The sequence below is a fragment of the Microtus ochrogaster genome, unplaced genomic scaffold (genome assembly GCF_000317375.1).
Source record: "Microtus ochrogaster isolate Prairie Vole_2 unplaced genomic scaffold, MicOch1.0 UNK26, whole genome shotgun sequence".
In the NCBI taxonomy this organism is placed as follows: domain Eukaryota; kingdom Metazoa; phylum Chordata; class Mammalia; order Rodentia; family Cricetidae; genus Microtus; species Microtus ochrogaster.
This window is the reverse complement of record NW_004949124.1, coordinates 905710-923017: the sequence shown is the minus strand read 5'-3', so window position 1 is coordinate 923017 and position 17308 is coordinate 905710. Positions and strand designations below refer to the sequence as shown.

Here is a 17308-nt window from a genome sequence, read left to right as displayed (position 1 = left end):
CTCCCGAGTGCTAAGATTAAAGGGGTACACCACCATCACCCGCTCTTGCTTCTTTCTGTGTCTCCCAATCTACCTAATTAGTTTTAGTTTGAAATTTTTTTGTTTGGATTGATCTAATGCATTCCATATTTTTCAGGGTGCCTTTTTATAAGATTTTTTTTCAAGAATATAACTTATAGAGAAATTACATTGGATGAAAATTTGTAATGATAACATTTCATTGTGTATTAAAACTTGCTGAGCTTTAAACTTGTCTTGTTATTGACTTTCTAAAATATTTATTTAACTTTATGTGTATGTATGTGCAGCGTGTGCATGTCGCTACTCACAGAGGTCAGAAGAGGTATAAGCTCCCCTAGGACTGGAGTTCATGCCTTTTTCATCTTGTGAGGGTCTTATGCAAAGCAGTAAGGGCTCTTATCCACTGTGCCCTCTCTCCAGTCCTGTTGTTAGCAATTCTTGCAGTTTTATTTGTATTTGATGGGGAATGGTTTTTGTTTGTGTATTTTAAAAATCCTAGCTTTAATTGAGGTAATTGTGAAGATTTAATTTGCCTTTTGTTTAAATCATTAGTAAACATTTAGTTTTCCCAACTAAATATGTTTTCTCTCTCTCTCTCTCTCTCTCTCTCTCTTATATAGCATCAATAACTAGCTTTCTCACAGTGCTAGCTTGGTATCCAAATACTTTGCTCCGGACATGGTGCCTTGTGCTTCATAGCCTAACACTCATGACAAACATGCAGCTTAATTGTAAGTTCAAAAATTTGTTTATATAGGTCACTGGCATGTACTTTAATAGTTCTAATAATAAGTTCTTGATGTATGTCATTCCATTAAATGAAATATTAATCTAATGATTCATTGCTTTTTTATTTTTTATGACATTATTTGAATGGATTTCATGTTTATTTAAACAAATTAATTTAATGGAAAACCTTTTAGATTATGTAAAGTGTTGATCCACTTTCTGATTTATTTTATTTCCTATATAACTCTTTGATACTGAAGATTAAGTTAGTGCAAAGGGTGTGTTTCCTATCTATATTTCATAGGATATAACCTGTGTATGACAAAAAGGAATGGCGTTTGCTTCAATTTATTTTAGAGAACTGGTTTAAAATTCTCCAAGTAAGTGTATATTTTTCTGTTTCTGGAAAGGTTGTTACTCTAAAATAGGACACTTGAGATTTTGGTCCTTTCTATTTGTCTGTGCATTAAAGACAGATGTATTGAATGTGGTTTTACAGTCTGAAGAGAGGTGAGAATACCCATGAGGTAGATGAGAAGAGAGAATGTAGTCCCAGCCTGTCTTCTGAGTAGAGGTTATTGAGCCCAGGACTTCATGCATGTGAAGCAAATGCTCTACTATAGGACTTTATCCACAACCCGTTTTGTACTTTTGAGTATGAGACAGGGTCTTCCTGAGTTGCCATATGTGGCTTTGAACTTTTGTTTGTAGCTCTAGCAGTCCTAAGCTTGTGGTTTCTCCTCTTACTCCTGCATCCTCAGTAATTAGGATTACTGGCCAGCACCTCAGGCTCATGTGATTGAACTCTCCTTTAATAAGGAATGTACGATTTTTTTTTTTGCAACAAAAAATTGCTTATAAACACTGCATTTCACTTTTATTCGGAATAATTTATTGCTTTCCTTACTCCCTCCCCCCCCTTTTTTAATAGCTGGTTCCAGCAGTTCTATTGGAAATCAAGAGACTACAGCTCATTTGTTGGTTTCAGATCCAAACCTTATTCATGTGTTAGTGAAATTTCTTTCTGGTACAAGTCCACATGGGACGAATCAGCACAGCCCTCAGGTAATACAGTCTTTAACTAGTGATGTGCCCAAACCTTTCAGTAAACAGATTTCTAAAGTATAATCCTTTAAAAGTAGCCTTCCTGAAAGGCTGATAGTAAGCTTTTGTCTGTACAGATACATTTTGTTTGCATCTTTGAGGCAGTGTCTCAATATGTAACCCTGTAACCCTGTCTGTTCTGGAACTCACTACTAGACCAGGCTGACTTCGATCACACAGAGATTCACCTGCCTCTGCCTCCTGAAGGTTGGAATTAATGGTAGGTACAACCGTTCCCAGCTATTGTTAGTTTTTGAATAATTTAATAAACATTAAATTTTTTAGTGGGAATTAATGTTTTTCTGCAATTTTTCATTTAACGAGTGCTATTATTAAGGTTGACAATTAATTTAATTATTTTTGATATTAATGATATACCTTAACCAAAAAAATAAGACCCCTAAAATAATGCTCATGAATGAGCTGCATGCATCTCACTGTAGATTTCCTTCATATAAATTTCATTTATGTTGTAATGTAATTCTAAAGTACCTTTGTAAGTTTTATTGTGTTTTACTGTTCATAAATTCTTCTAGGATTGTATAATTTTTCTATCATAGCAAATTAGAATAATAATAATAAAGACCACTAGGTAGAAATTCTGCAGAGACATCCTTAACCTGAGGCATGGTTCATTAAGTGCTGATCACCATCAGTTCTTTTATTTATGAGAAAGATGTTTAGGAAAGAAAATTTTTGGGACTTCGCATAGTTGTATTTCAGCTTTAGGGTGTGATTTTTAATTTTGTTGTTGTGTTGGTTTTTTTTTTTTTTTACAAACCCTTGTGTCAAGGGCTGACTCTCAATAGATCGCAGCAAGGGAGCTGCTCTGCTACGTACGAAACCCCGACCCAGAAGCAGGTCGTCTACGAAGGTTTTTTTTTTTTTTTAAAGCTCTTGTTTGACTAGGCACTGAAAACATGACCATTGGTTGAGTCGGTTAATCTGAGTTTTTTATGTTCATAAATGGTTTATTTGCATGTATGCCTGTGTAACAGGTGCTTGCCTGGTGAATATGGAGATCAGAAGAGGACTAGAGTTACATAGACAGTAACCATGTGTGCTCATTGACCTGGCTTCTCTGGAAGAGCAGCTAATGTTTTTAATCACTGAGTCATCTCTCTAGCCTCTAATTATTTTCTTTAGGAATCCTATTTTTCATAAGGTTCATAAAAATCCATGCAAAATATTCTGATAGTGAATCTTTTTTAGTAATATCATAAAGAAATAGGATTAATAATAGACGTATTTGAAGACCTAAATCACAAATTTGCTTTTTCTGTCACTGTAAATATTCTCTTCTTCCTCTCAAGAAGCATTCTAGCAGTATACCTCATGGCTTTACACCTGACCCTTTCAGGATGCCATTGGCATCGCTCAGTAGTTTTCAGTGAATATGCTTTTCTCTTCAGGTTGGTCCAACAGCTACACAAGCCATGCAGGAATTTCTGACTCGATTACAAGTGCATCTGTCTTCAACATGTCCTCAGATATTCAGTGAACTTTTGCTCAAGCTAATCCATATACTGTCTACAGAAAGGTAAATGACAGCATGTACTCCTGTATGTGTCCTGATATAAAAATGAATACAAAGTCCTCCAAATACACCCCCTCGACACTAATTAGAATTTGTTTGAAACAAATAGGCCAGAGGATAATTGGGTTGAGGGTCTATAGAGAAAACACTCATTTGGTGTTTTGGTATATCTTGGTCATTTTCATTTCATTTCGTTGTAGTTGTTTTTTTTTTTTCTTTTTTTCCAAGTCTTCCAGTTCCTGTTACAGTAGGTACCTCATAGCTCCACTTGTTTTATTGGTCTAATAGCTTAGTAAATTTTTTCCTAAAAGTTATTTTTTAAATTACATAAATTCTTCAAAACTACCTAAAGTGATTTAATTTTTTAATTAATTCTGTCTGTGTTTCTGTCTCTGCAGGGGGGCCTTCCAGACAGGCCAAGGACCTCTTGATGCTCAAGTGAAGCTATTAGAATTTACTCTGGAACAGAACTTTGAAGTTGTCTCAGTTAGTACTATTTCTGCTGTGATAGAGTCTGTCACCTTCTTGGTGCATCACTATATCACTTGCTCAGACAAAGTAATGTCTAGAAGTGGATCAGATAGCTCTGTAGGTGCTCGAGCTTGCTTTGGGGGACTCTTTGCCAACCTTATTCGTCCAGGTGATGCAAAAGCTGTTTGTGGTGAAATGACAAGAGATCAACTCATGTTTGATTTGTTAAAACTTGTTAACATTTTAGTACAGCTGCCTCTTTCAAGCAATAGGGAATACAGCGCAAGAGTGTCCGTGACCACTAATACAACAGATAGTGTTTCCGATGAAGAAAAAGTCTCAGGAGGCAAAGATGTCAATGGAAGCAATACCAGTATTCCAGGATCTCCTGCCTATGTTGCTGACTTAGTCTTAGCCAACCAACAGATTATGAGCCAGATTTTGTCTGCTCTAGGCCTGTGTAATAGCAGTGCCATGGCAATGATAATTGGTATGTATTTGGAATCTTAATCTTAATCTCTTCTTGGTATTATACCTAGTCTTACTTTTTTTGTAGGATTTTTGCAAGAACTTAATGTTATTAGTAAATACTTTCATGGAATGACTTTGTAGGCAATGGATTATCAAAAGATTGTATGTGTCAGTTTCAAAAATTCTGAGAAACACTTACAAAGTAAAGTAAGAAATCCAAATTAACCAGGCACAAACCTTTAATTCCAGCACTGAGAAGGAAAAAGAAGAAGGCTCTCTCTGAGTTTGAGGTTAACATGGTATACATAGGGAGTTATAGGTCAGCTAGGAAGACCCTGTGTCAAAAAAAAAAAAAATGTCTTAAGTGCCATGATTTATATATAAATGCCTGTAATGACTTCAGTGTATTAGAGACCAGTAAGATGTACTTCTTGCTTGCTTGCTTCTATGATGCATATTTTATTATACTTTTACATGCCATTGTTTAGCTTTTCTACCATTTAGAAAGGAATATATTGTATTACTTTGAATACACTTTAACAAAATGTGACAAAGTTCATTTCTGATACATTTTCTGCCTACTAGTATCCCCCCTCCCCCGTTTTCATATGTATGGTTATTTTATCTGGATGTCTACACCAAGTTCATACAATGCCCTTGGAGTCTAGAAGAGATCATCAGATCCCCTGTGACTGTAGTTATAGACAATTGTGAGCTAGCTACCATATTGGTTCTATGAATGGAAACTGGTTCCTTGCCAGGTGGCGGTGGTATTTGCCTTTTTTCAGCATTCAGGGGCAGAGATAGACAGATCTCTGTATGTTTGAGACCACCTGATCTACACAGCAAGTTCTTGATAGCCAGGGCTACCCAGAGAAATCCTCTCTCAAAAAACAAAAATCTGGGTCCTCTGGAAGAGGAGACAGTACTTGTCATCTAGACTCTTTATTTTCTTCTTGACTCAATGCTAGAATTTAGAGTGATATTATATGTTAGTCATATAGTATTACACATTTTTATAGCAACTTACAGTGGGAGATCTCATGTAACTTGATGCCCCCACAAAACCATATTTTATTGGATATTGCTATAAATACTTTATTTTTTAGAGGTGTGTGTGTTTGTGTCTGTCTGTCTGTCTCTATTCATGAGGAGGAGACTTACGTACCCATCTTTTAGTGTTTTTTTTTTTAACTGCCTTTTTAAACTTTATATATATATATATTTTTTTGGTTTTTATGTGTGTAGTTTAAAAAATGTGTAATCTTTTATTAAACTAGGTGCAAGTGGCTTACATCTCACCAAACATGAAAACTTTCATGGTGGTTTAGATGCCATATCAGTTGGAGATGGATTATTTACAATATTGACAACACTTAGTAAGAAAGCCTCTACTGTCCACATGATGTTGCAGCCAATCTTGACCTACATGGCCTGTGGATACATGGGCAGACAAGTATGTTCATTCCAGCAGCAGCTGCAATAATTTGAACAGCTTGATAGTAATGCATGTAGAGAATTATATATCAGACAGATTAATAGTTTTTACCTAATGTGTCAGAAAATAACACAGTAGTTAATGAACAAAGTAAATTTTATTTCAGTTTTAATAGAAATCGAAGAATAAAATTCCTTTGCATGGTATTTTCAAAAATAAGTTGAGGGTTAGTAAAAGAAAATATAGACAGGGAAATAACACTACTACTTCTGCTTTCTCTAAGGTCGCATAGTTGACCATCAAGCTGTTGCCGAGAACTACTTAAGATAGTCAACTCTTCAAAAATCATCTATCTTTCTTTTTAATTAAGGGGATTAGTGTAAATTTTTATTTAATGTAATATTTAAATTAATTCATTGGTAATTTCATACATTATAGTTTGATCATATTAAGAAATATAATTGTCCAAATTCACAGGGACTTCTAAAATCACATTGTATTTATTTACTTTTTTAGGGTTCTCTTGCTACTTGCCAGTTATCTGAACCATTGTTGTGGTTTATTTTGAGAGTATTGGATACTAGTGATGCCTTGAAAGCATTCCATGATATGGGTAAGATAAAACCCCATATGCTATCATTTTAGCATGATCTTGGTATTATTATGTATTCATTTTTTTATTCTGTGAATTCTTGATGTCCAGTATTATTTCTCTGATTGTTTTTATTTGGTATTCTTTGTGAGTTTAGGTGGAGTTCAGCTTATTTGCAACAATATGGTTACCAGTACAAGAGCTATTGTGAACACTGCAAGAAGTATGGTGTCAACTATTATGAAATTTCTTGATTCTGGTCCAAATAAAGCTGTTGACAGCACTTTGAAAACAAGAATCCTTGCCTCTGAGCCTGACAATGCAGAAGGGATCCATAACTTTGCACCCCTTGGTAAGAAAACTGTCCTTGACTCATTACTATGAGTTGATATAGGATAATGTGAACCAAAATTAGTTGTTGACACAGTTGATATTAGATTAGTACCATTTTAAATATAAGCAGTTGCTTTTATAGGCTGTCAATACCAGAACAATTCTACTAAAGAACAAAGATTTTAACAGGTTTCTTTTTCTATTTTTTTTTTTTTAAAGTAAAAGAGTTTCTTTCAACTTCCAAGTTGAAATAGATGTACAGTGTATGGACCTATGACATTTTTAGGTCTGTTTTCTCTTTAAATGTTAATCAGCTTTAAATATTAATATCTTAAAGATACTTAAATATTAATATCTTAAAGACTTATTTTAAATATGTATTTCTTTATACTGCATTTCTTTTCATGCTTTTTTTAATGCTGTTTCATTAAGATGAACATTTGAGAAATAAAGATCATTACTTTCATGGTAAAAGGTATTGTGGACAGTTGGTGGTTTTTTGTTTTTTTTTTTTGTTTTTTTGATACAGGGTTTCTCTGTGTAGCCCCAGCTGTCTAGCTGTCCTGGAACTAGCTCTTGTAGACCAGGCTGGCCTCAAACTCACAGAGATCCACCTGCCTCTGCCTCCTGAGTATTGTATTAAAGGCATGTGCCTCCGTTGCTTGGCTTACAGCTTGCTTCTTAATTTAAAGATTGCACTAGACTGTGTTCACTAGCAATCATTTGTCATCTGAATAATGAACTTGTCACCTTATCAGTCTTAACTATTGGGAATACTTTGATAATCATGCTAGGTGGCTGTAAGTGTTGCAGTTCCGCCAGATGTTTATTTTCTGTTCTTTTTGTTGTTTAATATTTATGCTATCTGAATATTTCTCAGTGTCTTGCTGTATCTTTTCACAAGTCTATATGTTAATTAAATTGTTTTTTATAGGTACAATCACATCTAGTAGTCCTACTGCCCAACCAGCTGAGGTGCTTTTGCAAGCCACACCACCCCATAGAAGGGCTCGTTCTGCTGCTTGGTCCTACATCTTTCTCCCAGAGGAAGCTTGGTGTGACCTTACTATCCACCTGCCTTCAGCAGTGTTGCTTAAGGAGATACATATCCAGCCTCACCTTGCATCTCTTGCAAGTGAGTATTATGATGCACTATGAGAATAACACTAATTTAGAAACAGGTGAAATGGAAAGTACTATTGAGCAAGCCACAATATAGTCACATTTGATTTTAGGCTGTATGTGTATTTAATCAGTTTTGAGTGGATTATTTTAAATTATCACCAAGTAAGTAATTTCTTATTAAATGAAATGGTGTCTTTTTTGCATTATTGTTTATTTCATTTGGTTGTTAATTAGATACACTTTATCAAAATATTTTAGAGTAAATTCTTTAAAATATTTGAAAAAAATCAGTTCCTTAGGTACAGAACTCTGTAGTGTATTCATTAATAGTACTTGATACTGTTTTTCACTTTCTGTCACTTAGATTCTTATATTAAGACTGTTATATTCATTTGCTTCTCATTGTTACCCAATGTCACTCAGTTGTCTGGAAACTCTGGGAGATTTCATAGATTGTTACTGTGTTTGAAAGAATATTTTTATTTGAAAGGTAGGCTCATTTAGTTATGTTATCCAAACTATTCTCTAATCACATACAGCTAATATAAGGTGAAAGTCAGGCATAATGTCATGTGCTTATAATTTAATCTCAGGGGAGTATGATGTAGGAGGATCTTAAGCTTGAGCTAGCCTGCATTACCAAATAAAATTAAACAACTATGAAAGAATAATATAGTCTAAAACCTTACTTTAGCAGGTCAAAAAACGTAGCACAATTAATAAAAACCCAGAGACAGATTGGGGTTCAACCTGAAGTTCAGACAAGCCAAACAGCCAGCCACTGGCTGTTACCTCTACCTCAGTACAAAATGGTGATTCTGCCTCCAGGAATCTCAGAATGAGACTGTGTTTGAGAGCTGTCATCTCTTGTTTTATATTCCTCTCTGGGATGGACTGGGAATAAAGGCGTGCACCACTATCGCCCAGTTTCTTTGACAAACTAGAGTGGCTACTGGGCTTAAAGGTGTGTGTCACCATTGCCTGGTCTGTAAGGCTGACCAGTGTAACGCCCATACTACCCGATGGTATGTGAGCCAGAAACTAAGCTGGAGACTTAAAAATAAATGCACACACAGGCAGACACGGGGACATGGGTCCTCCTTGATACAAGAGTGCCAAATTTATTGTTCTCCAGGGAATCTGATATAGAAATCCTTAACTAATAGCCATGCTCAGCTCTCAGGATTTTTCAGCTGCAGGCCTCATGCTCATGGCAGCTGCAGGCACAGGTGTTTTGCTCAGTTCACTCCAGCAAACAAAGGATCTGAGGCAAACAAAAAAGTCAAGGAGCCAGGGGTCTGTAGCCCCTAACAGACCAGTAGGCCTATTTTACTCTCTGATCTTTAGGCAAGCCTTATTTATTAAAATACTAATGAAATACACTACATTTTCTTTTTTTTGTTTATAATAAAAAATAAAGGCTATAACTAATATAAGAAAACCTATATAAGTACAATGACTACATGCAATATATATAGGCAATAAATACATCATTTAAAAGACAAAGTACTGCTTGACAGAGTAACATAGGCTCCTATCTCTATCTATTTAGGCTTGGTAGGATTAAAGTTCAGGGTCTGCTTGGGCATCATAATGAGTGAACAACTTAGGGGGACCTAGTTTTAAGGTAAAAACAGTGAAATGGTCTAGTGATGTAATTTATTGATGAGACATTTTCCTATTAGGCGCTGGCTTCAATCTCTAGCATTCTTTCTTAACTTCCTTTCTTCCACAGTGAACTAAAGTTCAGTTAGGTGATTCTAAAATGAAAGAGCTTTTATTTGGGAGTTGATTGGTTGTATAAATGTGGATAGATTTTACATGTGGGAATGAGGAAAGCAAGTACAATGTAGGTGGAGAGAGCAGATATTTATGCATGCTTAACGAACAGTTACTGTATGTGTTCCGATGAAAACTGAATAAACTTATTATTAATTAGTCATGGGAATTTCTAGTGTTTTTGATTTCTTAGGCATGTAAATAAATATAGCTAATAGTTTCTTGAAGTGTATTTAAAGTTATAGTTTACAAAGTTTTTTAAATTTCTCTAATCCATAGTGTAAGTGGCATTTAATTGCCAGCTAATAAAATTATACTTAGTGTGTTTATCATTGGAATTAAAAACAAAACCAATTTTCAAGATTTTTCTTTGATAGATACGTTTCCTCTATAGTTCTGTGATCTGGGTAGTAATGACCCTGTGGGAGTTGCCAGTTGTACCTCACTGGGATTCCTTAAATAACAAGAATTGATTTACTTTTAACATTTACAGGTTTAAAGTGCAAACAAAATTAAAGGTGAAACCAGTTTTAAAATTAACTTGCGAATTTAAACAGTGTTGCAAATTGCAGTATGAAGTCCTGAACCATATTCTGTTCTTCTCAAATTATTATAGGTAATCTTAACGTTAATATAGTGTTCATGGCAGTTTTGGTAGAACAGGAATAATGAATAATTGCTTGTTAGGTTGGAATATTTTGCCTTTTGGGAGTATCAGTTAATGTGTATATTGAAATCCACAGTTACTGTTTCATTAGGTGAATATTTCAGTATTTGTGATTATTTTAATTATTGAAGATTATATTAAAAATATCTAATATTATGATGGATGTTTGTGGCAAGGTATTATTTGTTCTATATAATACTTTAGTAAGTTTATAGTGTAGATACCTGGAAGCTGCCAAATTAATGGAATTTGTATTAGAGTGTGTCATCTAGTTTACTTTTGTGTGTGTGTTTGTGAATATTCATTTTTTTCTTTCTGTAGCGTGCCCATCCTCAGTGTCTGTTGAAGTAAGTGCAGATGGAGTTAATATGCTACCTTTGTCAACCCCTGTTGTCACTAGTGGTCTCACCTACATAAAAATTCAACTTGTCAAAGCTGAGGTAGCTTCTGCCGTCTGCCTCAGACTACATCGTCCTCGGGATGCTAGCACACTAGGCCTTTCACAGATTAAATTATTAGGCCTAACTGCTTTTGGGACCACGTCCTCAGCCACAGTTAATAATCCCTTTCTTCCATCTGAAGATCAAGTTTCCAAAACAAGGTATGTTTTTTATTTCTTACTCTTAAACGATCTCTGTGAGTTCAAGGCCAGCCTGGTCTACAGAATGAAGTTACAGTACAGCTGGGGCTACACAGAGAGTCTCTGTCTCAAAAAAAAAAAAAAAAAAAAAGGAAAGAAAGTATGTGTTCTGTGATTTCTGTGATACGTTTTCTATGTTAGATCATAATAATTTTTTCTGTGGGTGCTTATATAATTTCTAGTTCTCTGGGGTGTAATGAAATATTTTGTGGGGTATAGCAATGAAACAGTAAGTTGAGGTGCATGTGTGTGTAGTATGTTTGTTTTTCTAGGTTTCAGTTTTGGGATTATAATATTGCTTTAGGAATTCCCAAGTACTTGCAACAATGAACCCAATCTTTATTGTGATTGTTCAATGTCAGTTAATAAGAGTATCATTTCACCCATACAAGGGTCTGAAGGTCCCCTCTGTGGGCATTATTTTATTCAGAAAACTTACTATGTGTTTAATTCAGTACTGTGTTTTCAGCATTCCAGAATGTTTTAAAGACAAATTCTGTTTTATTCCTGCATTAATTAAGGTACTTACGTTAATATACGTATACTTTTGAATTTAATATTTCAGCATTGGATGGTTACGGTTATTACATCATTGCCTTACTCATATAAGTGATCTAGAGGGAATGATGGCTAGTGCAGCTGCACCTACTGCCAATCTGCTACAGACTTGTGCTGCCTTATTGATGTCACCATACTGTGGAATGCATTCACCCAACATTGAGGTTGTGCTTGTAAAGATTGGATTGCAGTCCACTAGAATTGGCCTGAAGCTTATAGACATTCTCCTAAGAAATTGTGCAGCATCAGGCAGTGATCCTACAGGTGACTATTGAGTTTGCTCTTATAATTTTTATATACCTACATAGTAATCATACTTGAACTACATAGTATTTGTAATTATCTTTCTGAAATGAATTTCTCTTAAAGCTTTGTTACTTTTGAACTGTTTTCTCATAATTTATAACTGCCATTTAATTAATAACTTAAAATTAATTAAGCATATTATTCATTTTAAGTTGGCTAATTAAAAAATCCCCCCCCCCCCTTTACTTAGATTTGAATAGTCCTTTACTTTTTGGAAGGCTGAATGGACTTTCCTCCGATTCTACAATAGATATTCTTTACCAGCTTGGTACAACTCAGGATCCTGGAACTAAAGACAGGTAGATGTTGGTACTATTTTTCTTTTAATCACAAACATGCAGTAAATTGGACTTAATACCCTTATTTTGGAAGGCCTCATAAAAGTTAAGACAAATATTATATATCAGTATCTATTTATGTGTCTTATATAGTAGAACCTAAATGTAGATTCTATATGTTTAGACATATTTTGATTGCTTTTGAGCTAAAAATTTTGCCTTTTCTGTACTAGTTCCCATGTTTATTTCCAATATCAGTTGTAGCATTACTATACTTTCTTTCTTTTTATTTTAAAGAATTCAGGCCTTGTTAAAATGGGTCAGTGACTCTGCAAAAATGGCTGCATTGAAGAGAAGTGGCAGGATGAACTATATGTGCCCGAGCTCATCAGCTGTTGAATATGGTCTTCTCATGCCGTCCCCCTCTCATCTCCACTGTGTAGCAGCAATTCTTTGGCACAGTTATGAATTGCTTGTAGAGTATGATTTGCCAGCATTGCTCGACCGAGAGCTATTTGAGTAAGTCTTGAGTGCTACCCTGCCCTCTTTCCTGGGGAGCTAGATTATTTTTGGTTTTCACTTGAACCAAAACACCACGTAGAGTGTTTTGTTTGTTTCAGTGGTTCATTAGTTGTTTTCCACTCTAAAGGTGGTAGAACCTGGGAGAATGGAGCCTAAAAATGAGGTGGATTAAAGTTTCATGCAGTAATAGCCAGCTCTAGTCAGAGCATCAGACAATTTATATACTCTTCAGTCACTTTACTCAAGTGACTCTTATTAACACACATGGCAAAAGCTTGTTTTTTCATACCAACGTATGAATAGTAACAGCTGAAGTAAACTTATTTCTGTCCATTACACCTAAGAAGAGCATGGCAATGCATTTCAAGACTAATTTTGTTTTTGAAGAAACTGAGGTCACAAGTCAAAAGTCTTGTTTTCTTGGAATTTTCTTCCAAGCTCTCAGAATTCTCAAATGAGAATTCTTTTTTGAACTGTGTTCCAACAAATGGTGCTTGATAATAACAAATTTGAAAATAATACAAAAGTAGTACTAAAGTATAAATGAGATAACAAATTTTATTTTCTCCCATGCTGGGGATTGACATGCTCTACTACTGAGCTATACTCCCAGCATTGTTTTAAGATTGATTAGCAATATTGTTAGTTTATCATCAAATCAAAAATCTTTGTGTAGGTGTTCTAGAGTGCTTTATGTTATTCTTGCTGGCAAATCTTTCTATCAGCTAAATTTTTCTTTAATGTACATTGTAGAAGGAAAATATAAGAAGAAAGTTTGAGATTGGCAGAGATGGCTGCCCACTGGGAGGCAGGAAGGTAGTTCCAGGATCATTGAGGAAAAAGAGTGAGACCCTTTTTCAAAGAAAGGGAGTGGGAATGGGAGGAGAGTTGGAAATGTTAAGTAAACTATATTTTTGTCATTATATTTAATCCCAGTAGAAGTATTTCCAGCAATGAATGTTTTTCTATAAACAAATTCATATAGTATCTTTTCTTTCTCTAGGCTACTTTTTAATTGGTCCATGTCTCTTCCATGCAACATGGTTTTGAAGAAAGCTGTTGACAGTCTACTTTGCTCCATGTGCCATATACACCCAAATTACTTTTCCTTGCTCATGGGCTGGATGGGAATTACCCCTCCTCCAGTGCAGTGTCATCATAGACTATCCATGACAGATGATAGCAAGAAGCAAGATCTTACTTCATCATTGACAGATGACTCCAAAAATGCTCAAGCACCTCTTGCACTAACTGAATCTCATTTGGCAACTCTTGCTTCCTCATCTCAGTCTCCAGAAGCAATTAAACAGTTACTAGATTCTGGGTTGCCCTCCCTTCTTGTGAGGAGTCTGGCTAGTTTTTGTTTTAGCCACATTTCCTACTCAGAAAGCATTGCTCAATCAATAGATAATTCCCAGGACAAACTTAGGCGGCATCATGTTCCACAACATTGTAATAAGATGCCCATTACAGCAGATCTAGTCGCTCCTATTCTTAGGTTTTTGACTGAAGTTGGCAATAGCCATATTATGAAAGATTGGCTTGGAGGTTCTGAAGTTAATCCACTATGGACAGCACTTCTGTTTTTATTGTGTCACTCTGGGTCCACTGCTGGAGGACATAATTTAGGGGCACAACAGAGCAGCACAAGAGCAGCTTCTCATTCTTCAGCAGCTACAACAGGACTGACTACTCAACAACGGACAGCCATTGAGAATGCAACTGTTGCCTTCTTTCTGCAGTGTATTTCATGCCACCCTAATAATCAAAAGCTGATGGCACAGGTATGAGAACAAAGCCCATCTTAGAGTTTATGTGGGACCTTAATAATTATTTAGGAGAAAGTATAACATTTTTGGAAATAGTTAAGTGAGGGCCACGTGATAATAAAACTTGGGATTAAGCACATGCAAATGTCAGAATCCAAGCACAATTGAAGTATCAGTGTCTTTTCCCTCTCCTTGAAATATATGGTCTTCAAAATCTATCACATTTTAGGATGAGGTGTCTCTAAATTCATGACCATTCTAGCTACAATCTGACACTCTTTCAAACTCCCTAGTTAAAGAACTAGCCTAGAAGCCGGGCGGTGGTGGTGCACGCTTTAATCCCAGCACTCGGGAGGTAGAGGCAGGTGGATCTGCGAGTTCAAGGCCAGCCTGGTCTACAAGAGCTAGTTCCAGGACAGGAACCAAAAAAAAAAGAACTAGCCTAGAATTTAGTTTTGCTGATGGAACTTGATTGATTGTAGGTATTACCAGACTCCTGTCATCACTGTTGGTTTGCCTCTCATCACACAGACATTAAGAGTAGGTTTCAGGAGAGAGGCTTTGTACATTACAATTTATTGGAGTTAGTCTGCATGGCCAACAATTTTGCAAGCTATAATTAAGAATATTTGCTGGAGCCTTGTTTTGTTGCTGAGTTCTTCAGCTCTGTGGCTTTTGTGACTTTGGACAAGTTGATATATTTATCAGGGATAATAATACCTGTATCAGTTAATTTTCAACACAGATAATATTGTGTATAAACACTTTAGCATAAAGACTATTCCCATATTTTAAGATTAAAAAAGAATTTATTTTGAGATGATGCATTAACATATTTTTGTTAACCAAACATTAGTGGCACTCTTCTTTAATCCCAGCACTTGGGAGGCAGAAGCAGGCAGATCTCCGTGAATTGGAGGCCTACCTTGTCTACAGAGTGAGTTCCAAGACAGCCAGGACTAGGGAGGCAAAACAAAAAGCCTTTTGTTAGTTCACATTCTTAATTTCTTGTTCATTTTTCAAAATAATAATCTCCAAATCTTCCACTTTACTTTTGAAATTTCTTTTCTCTCCAGGTTCTCTGTGAATTGTTTCAGACAGCTCCTCAAAGGGGTAGCCTCCCAACCTCTGGTAATATTTCAGGGTTTGTGCGAAGACTCTTCTTACAGTTGATGCTGGAGGATGAGAAAGTGACAATGTTTCTTCAGTCGCCATGTCCAGTGAGTCATCTTAATGATTACCTGCATGTCTGTATAACTTGCATACTTTTTAAGAGATCTTGCAGTGAGTTCTGTTCTCATTTTTTTTTATTTTTATTTTTACTTTATGTGTATGAGTGTCTTGCTTGAATGTATGTGTTTGCCTGATGCCCAAGGAGGTGAGAAGAGGATGTTGGATCCCTGGAATTATAGTTATGTGAGCTGCATGTATGTGCTAGGAATCAAACCCAGGTCCTCTGTCAGAACAAGGGCTCTTATCTGTGGAGCCACCTTTTTGTCGCAATCCTAGCCACAGCAGGTTCGTATGTTCCAGTGTAGGGGCGTGAGGATTAGAAATGTTATGCAGGAGGAACAGAGGTAAGAAGGAAACACAGAGACACGGGATAATAACAGGAGGGCAATTCAGTGAATGCTGAATTCTCTCCACCCCACTCCGCATTTATTTTCCATATACTTTTATACCCCAATACAAAAGGGGGAAAGAAGGCAAAAGACTGCTTTAACATGATACAAAGGACAACTAGAACAGTTACTTGCTCCAATACGTGAGACATCAGGCCATTAATTCCTGAGTAAAAGTATTTGATGTTTGGGGCAGTAAGCCTACCCTGGATCAAGTATTCTGAAGGCAGCCACTTGCTATGTCAAACCTCCTGTTTCAAAAGAAAGAGCAGAAGTATGGTTGAACTCTCTGACCTTGGTCAGAGTGGAATGGATCTACTTCTATGGGCCATCTTGATGTCCAAAATACCAAGTGACCACAACTTAGGTCAGGATATCTTGTTTTCTATCCTCCTGTTGTCAACAACTTTGAAAGAATAAAAATAAGCTCAAACTCTGACCTTTAGACAAGGTGGAATAGGTTCACATTTTTGTGCCTTCACATCAGCCACACTTCTCTTTAGTAATGTAGCAGACTGAAACAAGAGCAGTTTATGTCAGTGACAGAATGTAAGTGTCCTAAAGAACAATTTGCCATATCCCTTTTATTAGAATAACAATTATACTGTTTTTTTTAATTGTGCGGTTTTTTTGGGGGACACACAGAAAATGTAATACCAATCTAAAAAGTTGATGAGCAGTTCCTATAGAAAGCATGACAGAAATACATAAAATATACACATTACTTTGTATGCTTTATTGAACTTTTTTTATGTCTTTGAAATTTTTTTGTAATGGTATGTATCCTAAAACACTCAACTTCTTAATTTTTTCCCCAGCTGTACAAAGGGAGAATTAATGCAACCAGCCATGTCATCCAACACCCAATGTATGGGGCAGGTCATAAGTTTCGTACTCTTCATTTGCCAGTCTCAACAACATTATCAGATGTTCTTGATAGAGTTTCAGGTAAGTTAAATTTTAGTTTCTCGTTAACCCTGTTTTATGCATTTGATCTAAAAGAATAAGACTTATTTTATTTTATGTTTATGGTTGTTTTCCTTGCATATGTATGTCTGTACCACATACATGCAGTGCCTGCAAGATGAGAAGAGCATCAGATCTCTGGAACTGGAGTTAGAGACAGTTGTAAGATACCATGTGGGTGCTGAGGTCTGGGTCCTCTGCAAAAACAGCAGTGAGCCATCTCTTCAATCCCCTATAACTTTATTGTTTCCACCCACTCAGAAACTGTTTCACAGCCGGGCGGTGGTGGTGCATGCTTTAATCCCAGCACTCGGGAGGCAGAGGCAGGCAGATCTCTGTGAGTTCGAGACCAGCCTGGTCTACAAGAGCTAGTTCCAGGA

The 17308-nt window shown here is 36.0% G+C and overlaps 1 protein-coding gene across 10 annotated transcripts in view; it reads left to right on the top strand.

Moving 5' to 3' along the window:
* Positions 1-17308, top strand: part of Birc6 (baculoviral IAP repeat containing 6) — a 196628-nt gene that overhangs the window by 118326 nt on the left and 60994 nt on the right. For all 10 annotated transcript variants that reach the window (XR_003378819.1, XM_026789677.1, XM_026789673.1 and 7 more), the window contains 15 exons: positions 642-752; positions 1682-1815; positions 3267-3394; positions 3790-4352; positions 5614-5789; positions 6288-6384; positions 6521-6715; positions 7631-7831; positions 10589-10868; positions 11473-11729; positions 11962-12070; positions 12347-12568; positions 13575-14355; positions 15417-15560; positions 16781-16910. Coding sequence is in view for 9 of the 10 variants with exons in the window: in XM_026789677.1 (XP_026645478.1) it covers positions 642-752; positions 1682-1815; positions 3267-3394; positions 3790-4352; positions 5614-5789; positions 6288-6384; positions 6521-6715; positions 7631-7831; positions 10589-10868; positions 11473-11729; positions 11962-12070; positions 12347-12568; positions 13575-14355; positions 15417-15560; positions 16781-16910 (3528 nt within the window). In the remaining variant the exon portion in view is untranslated. The remainder of the gene's footprint in view (positions 1-641; positions 753-1681; positions 1816-3266; positions 3395-3789; positions 4353-5613; positions 5790-6287; positions 6385-6520; positions 6716-7630; positions 7832-10588; positions 10869-11472; positions 11730-11961; positions 12071-12346; positions 12569-13574; positions 14356-15416; positions 15561-16780; positions 16911-17308) is intronic.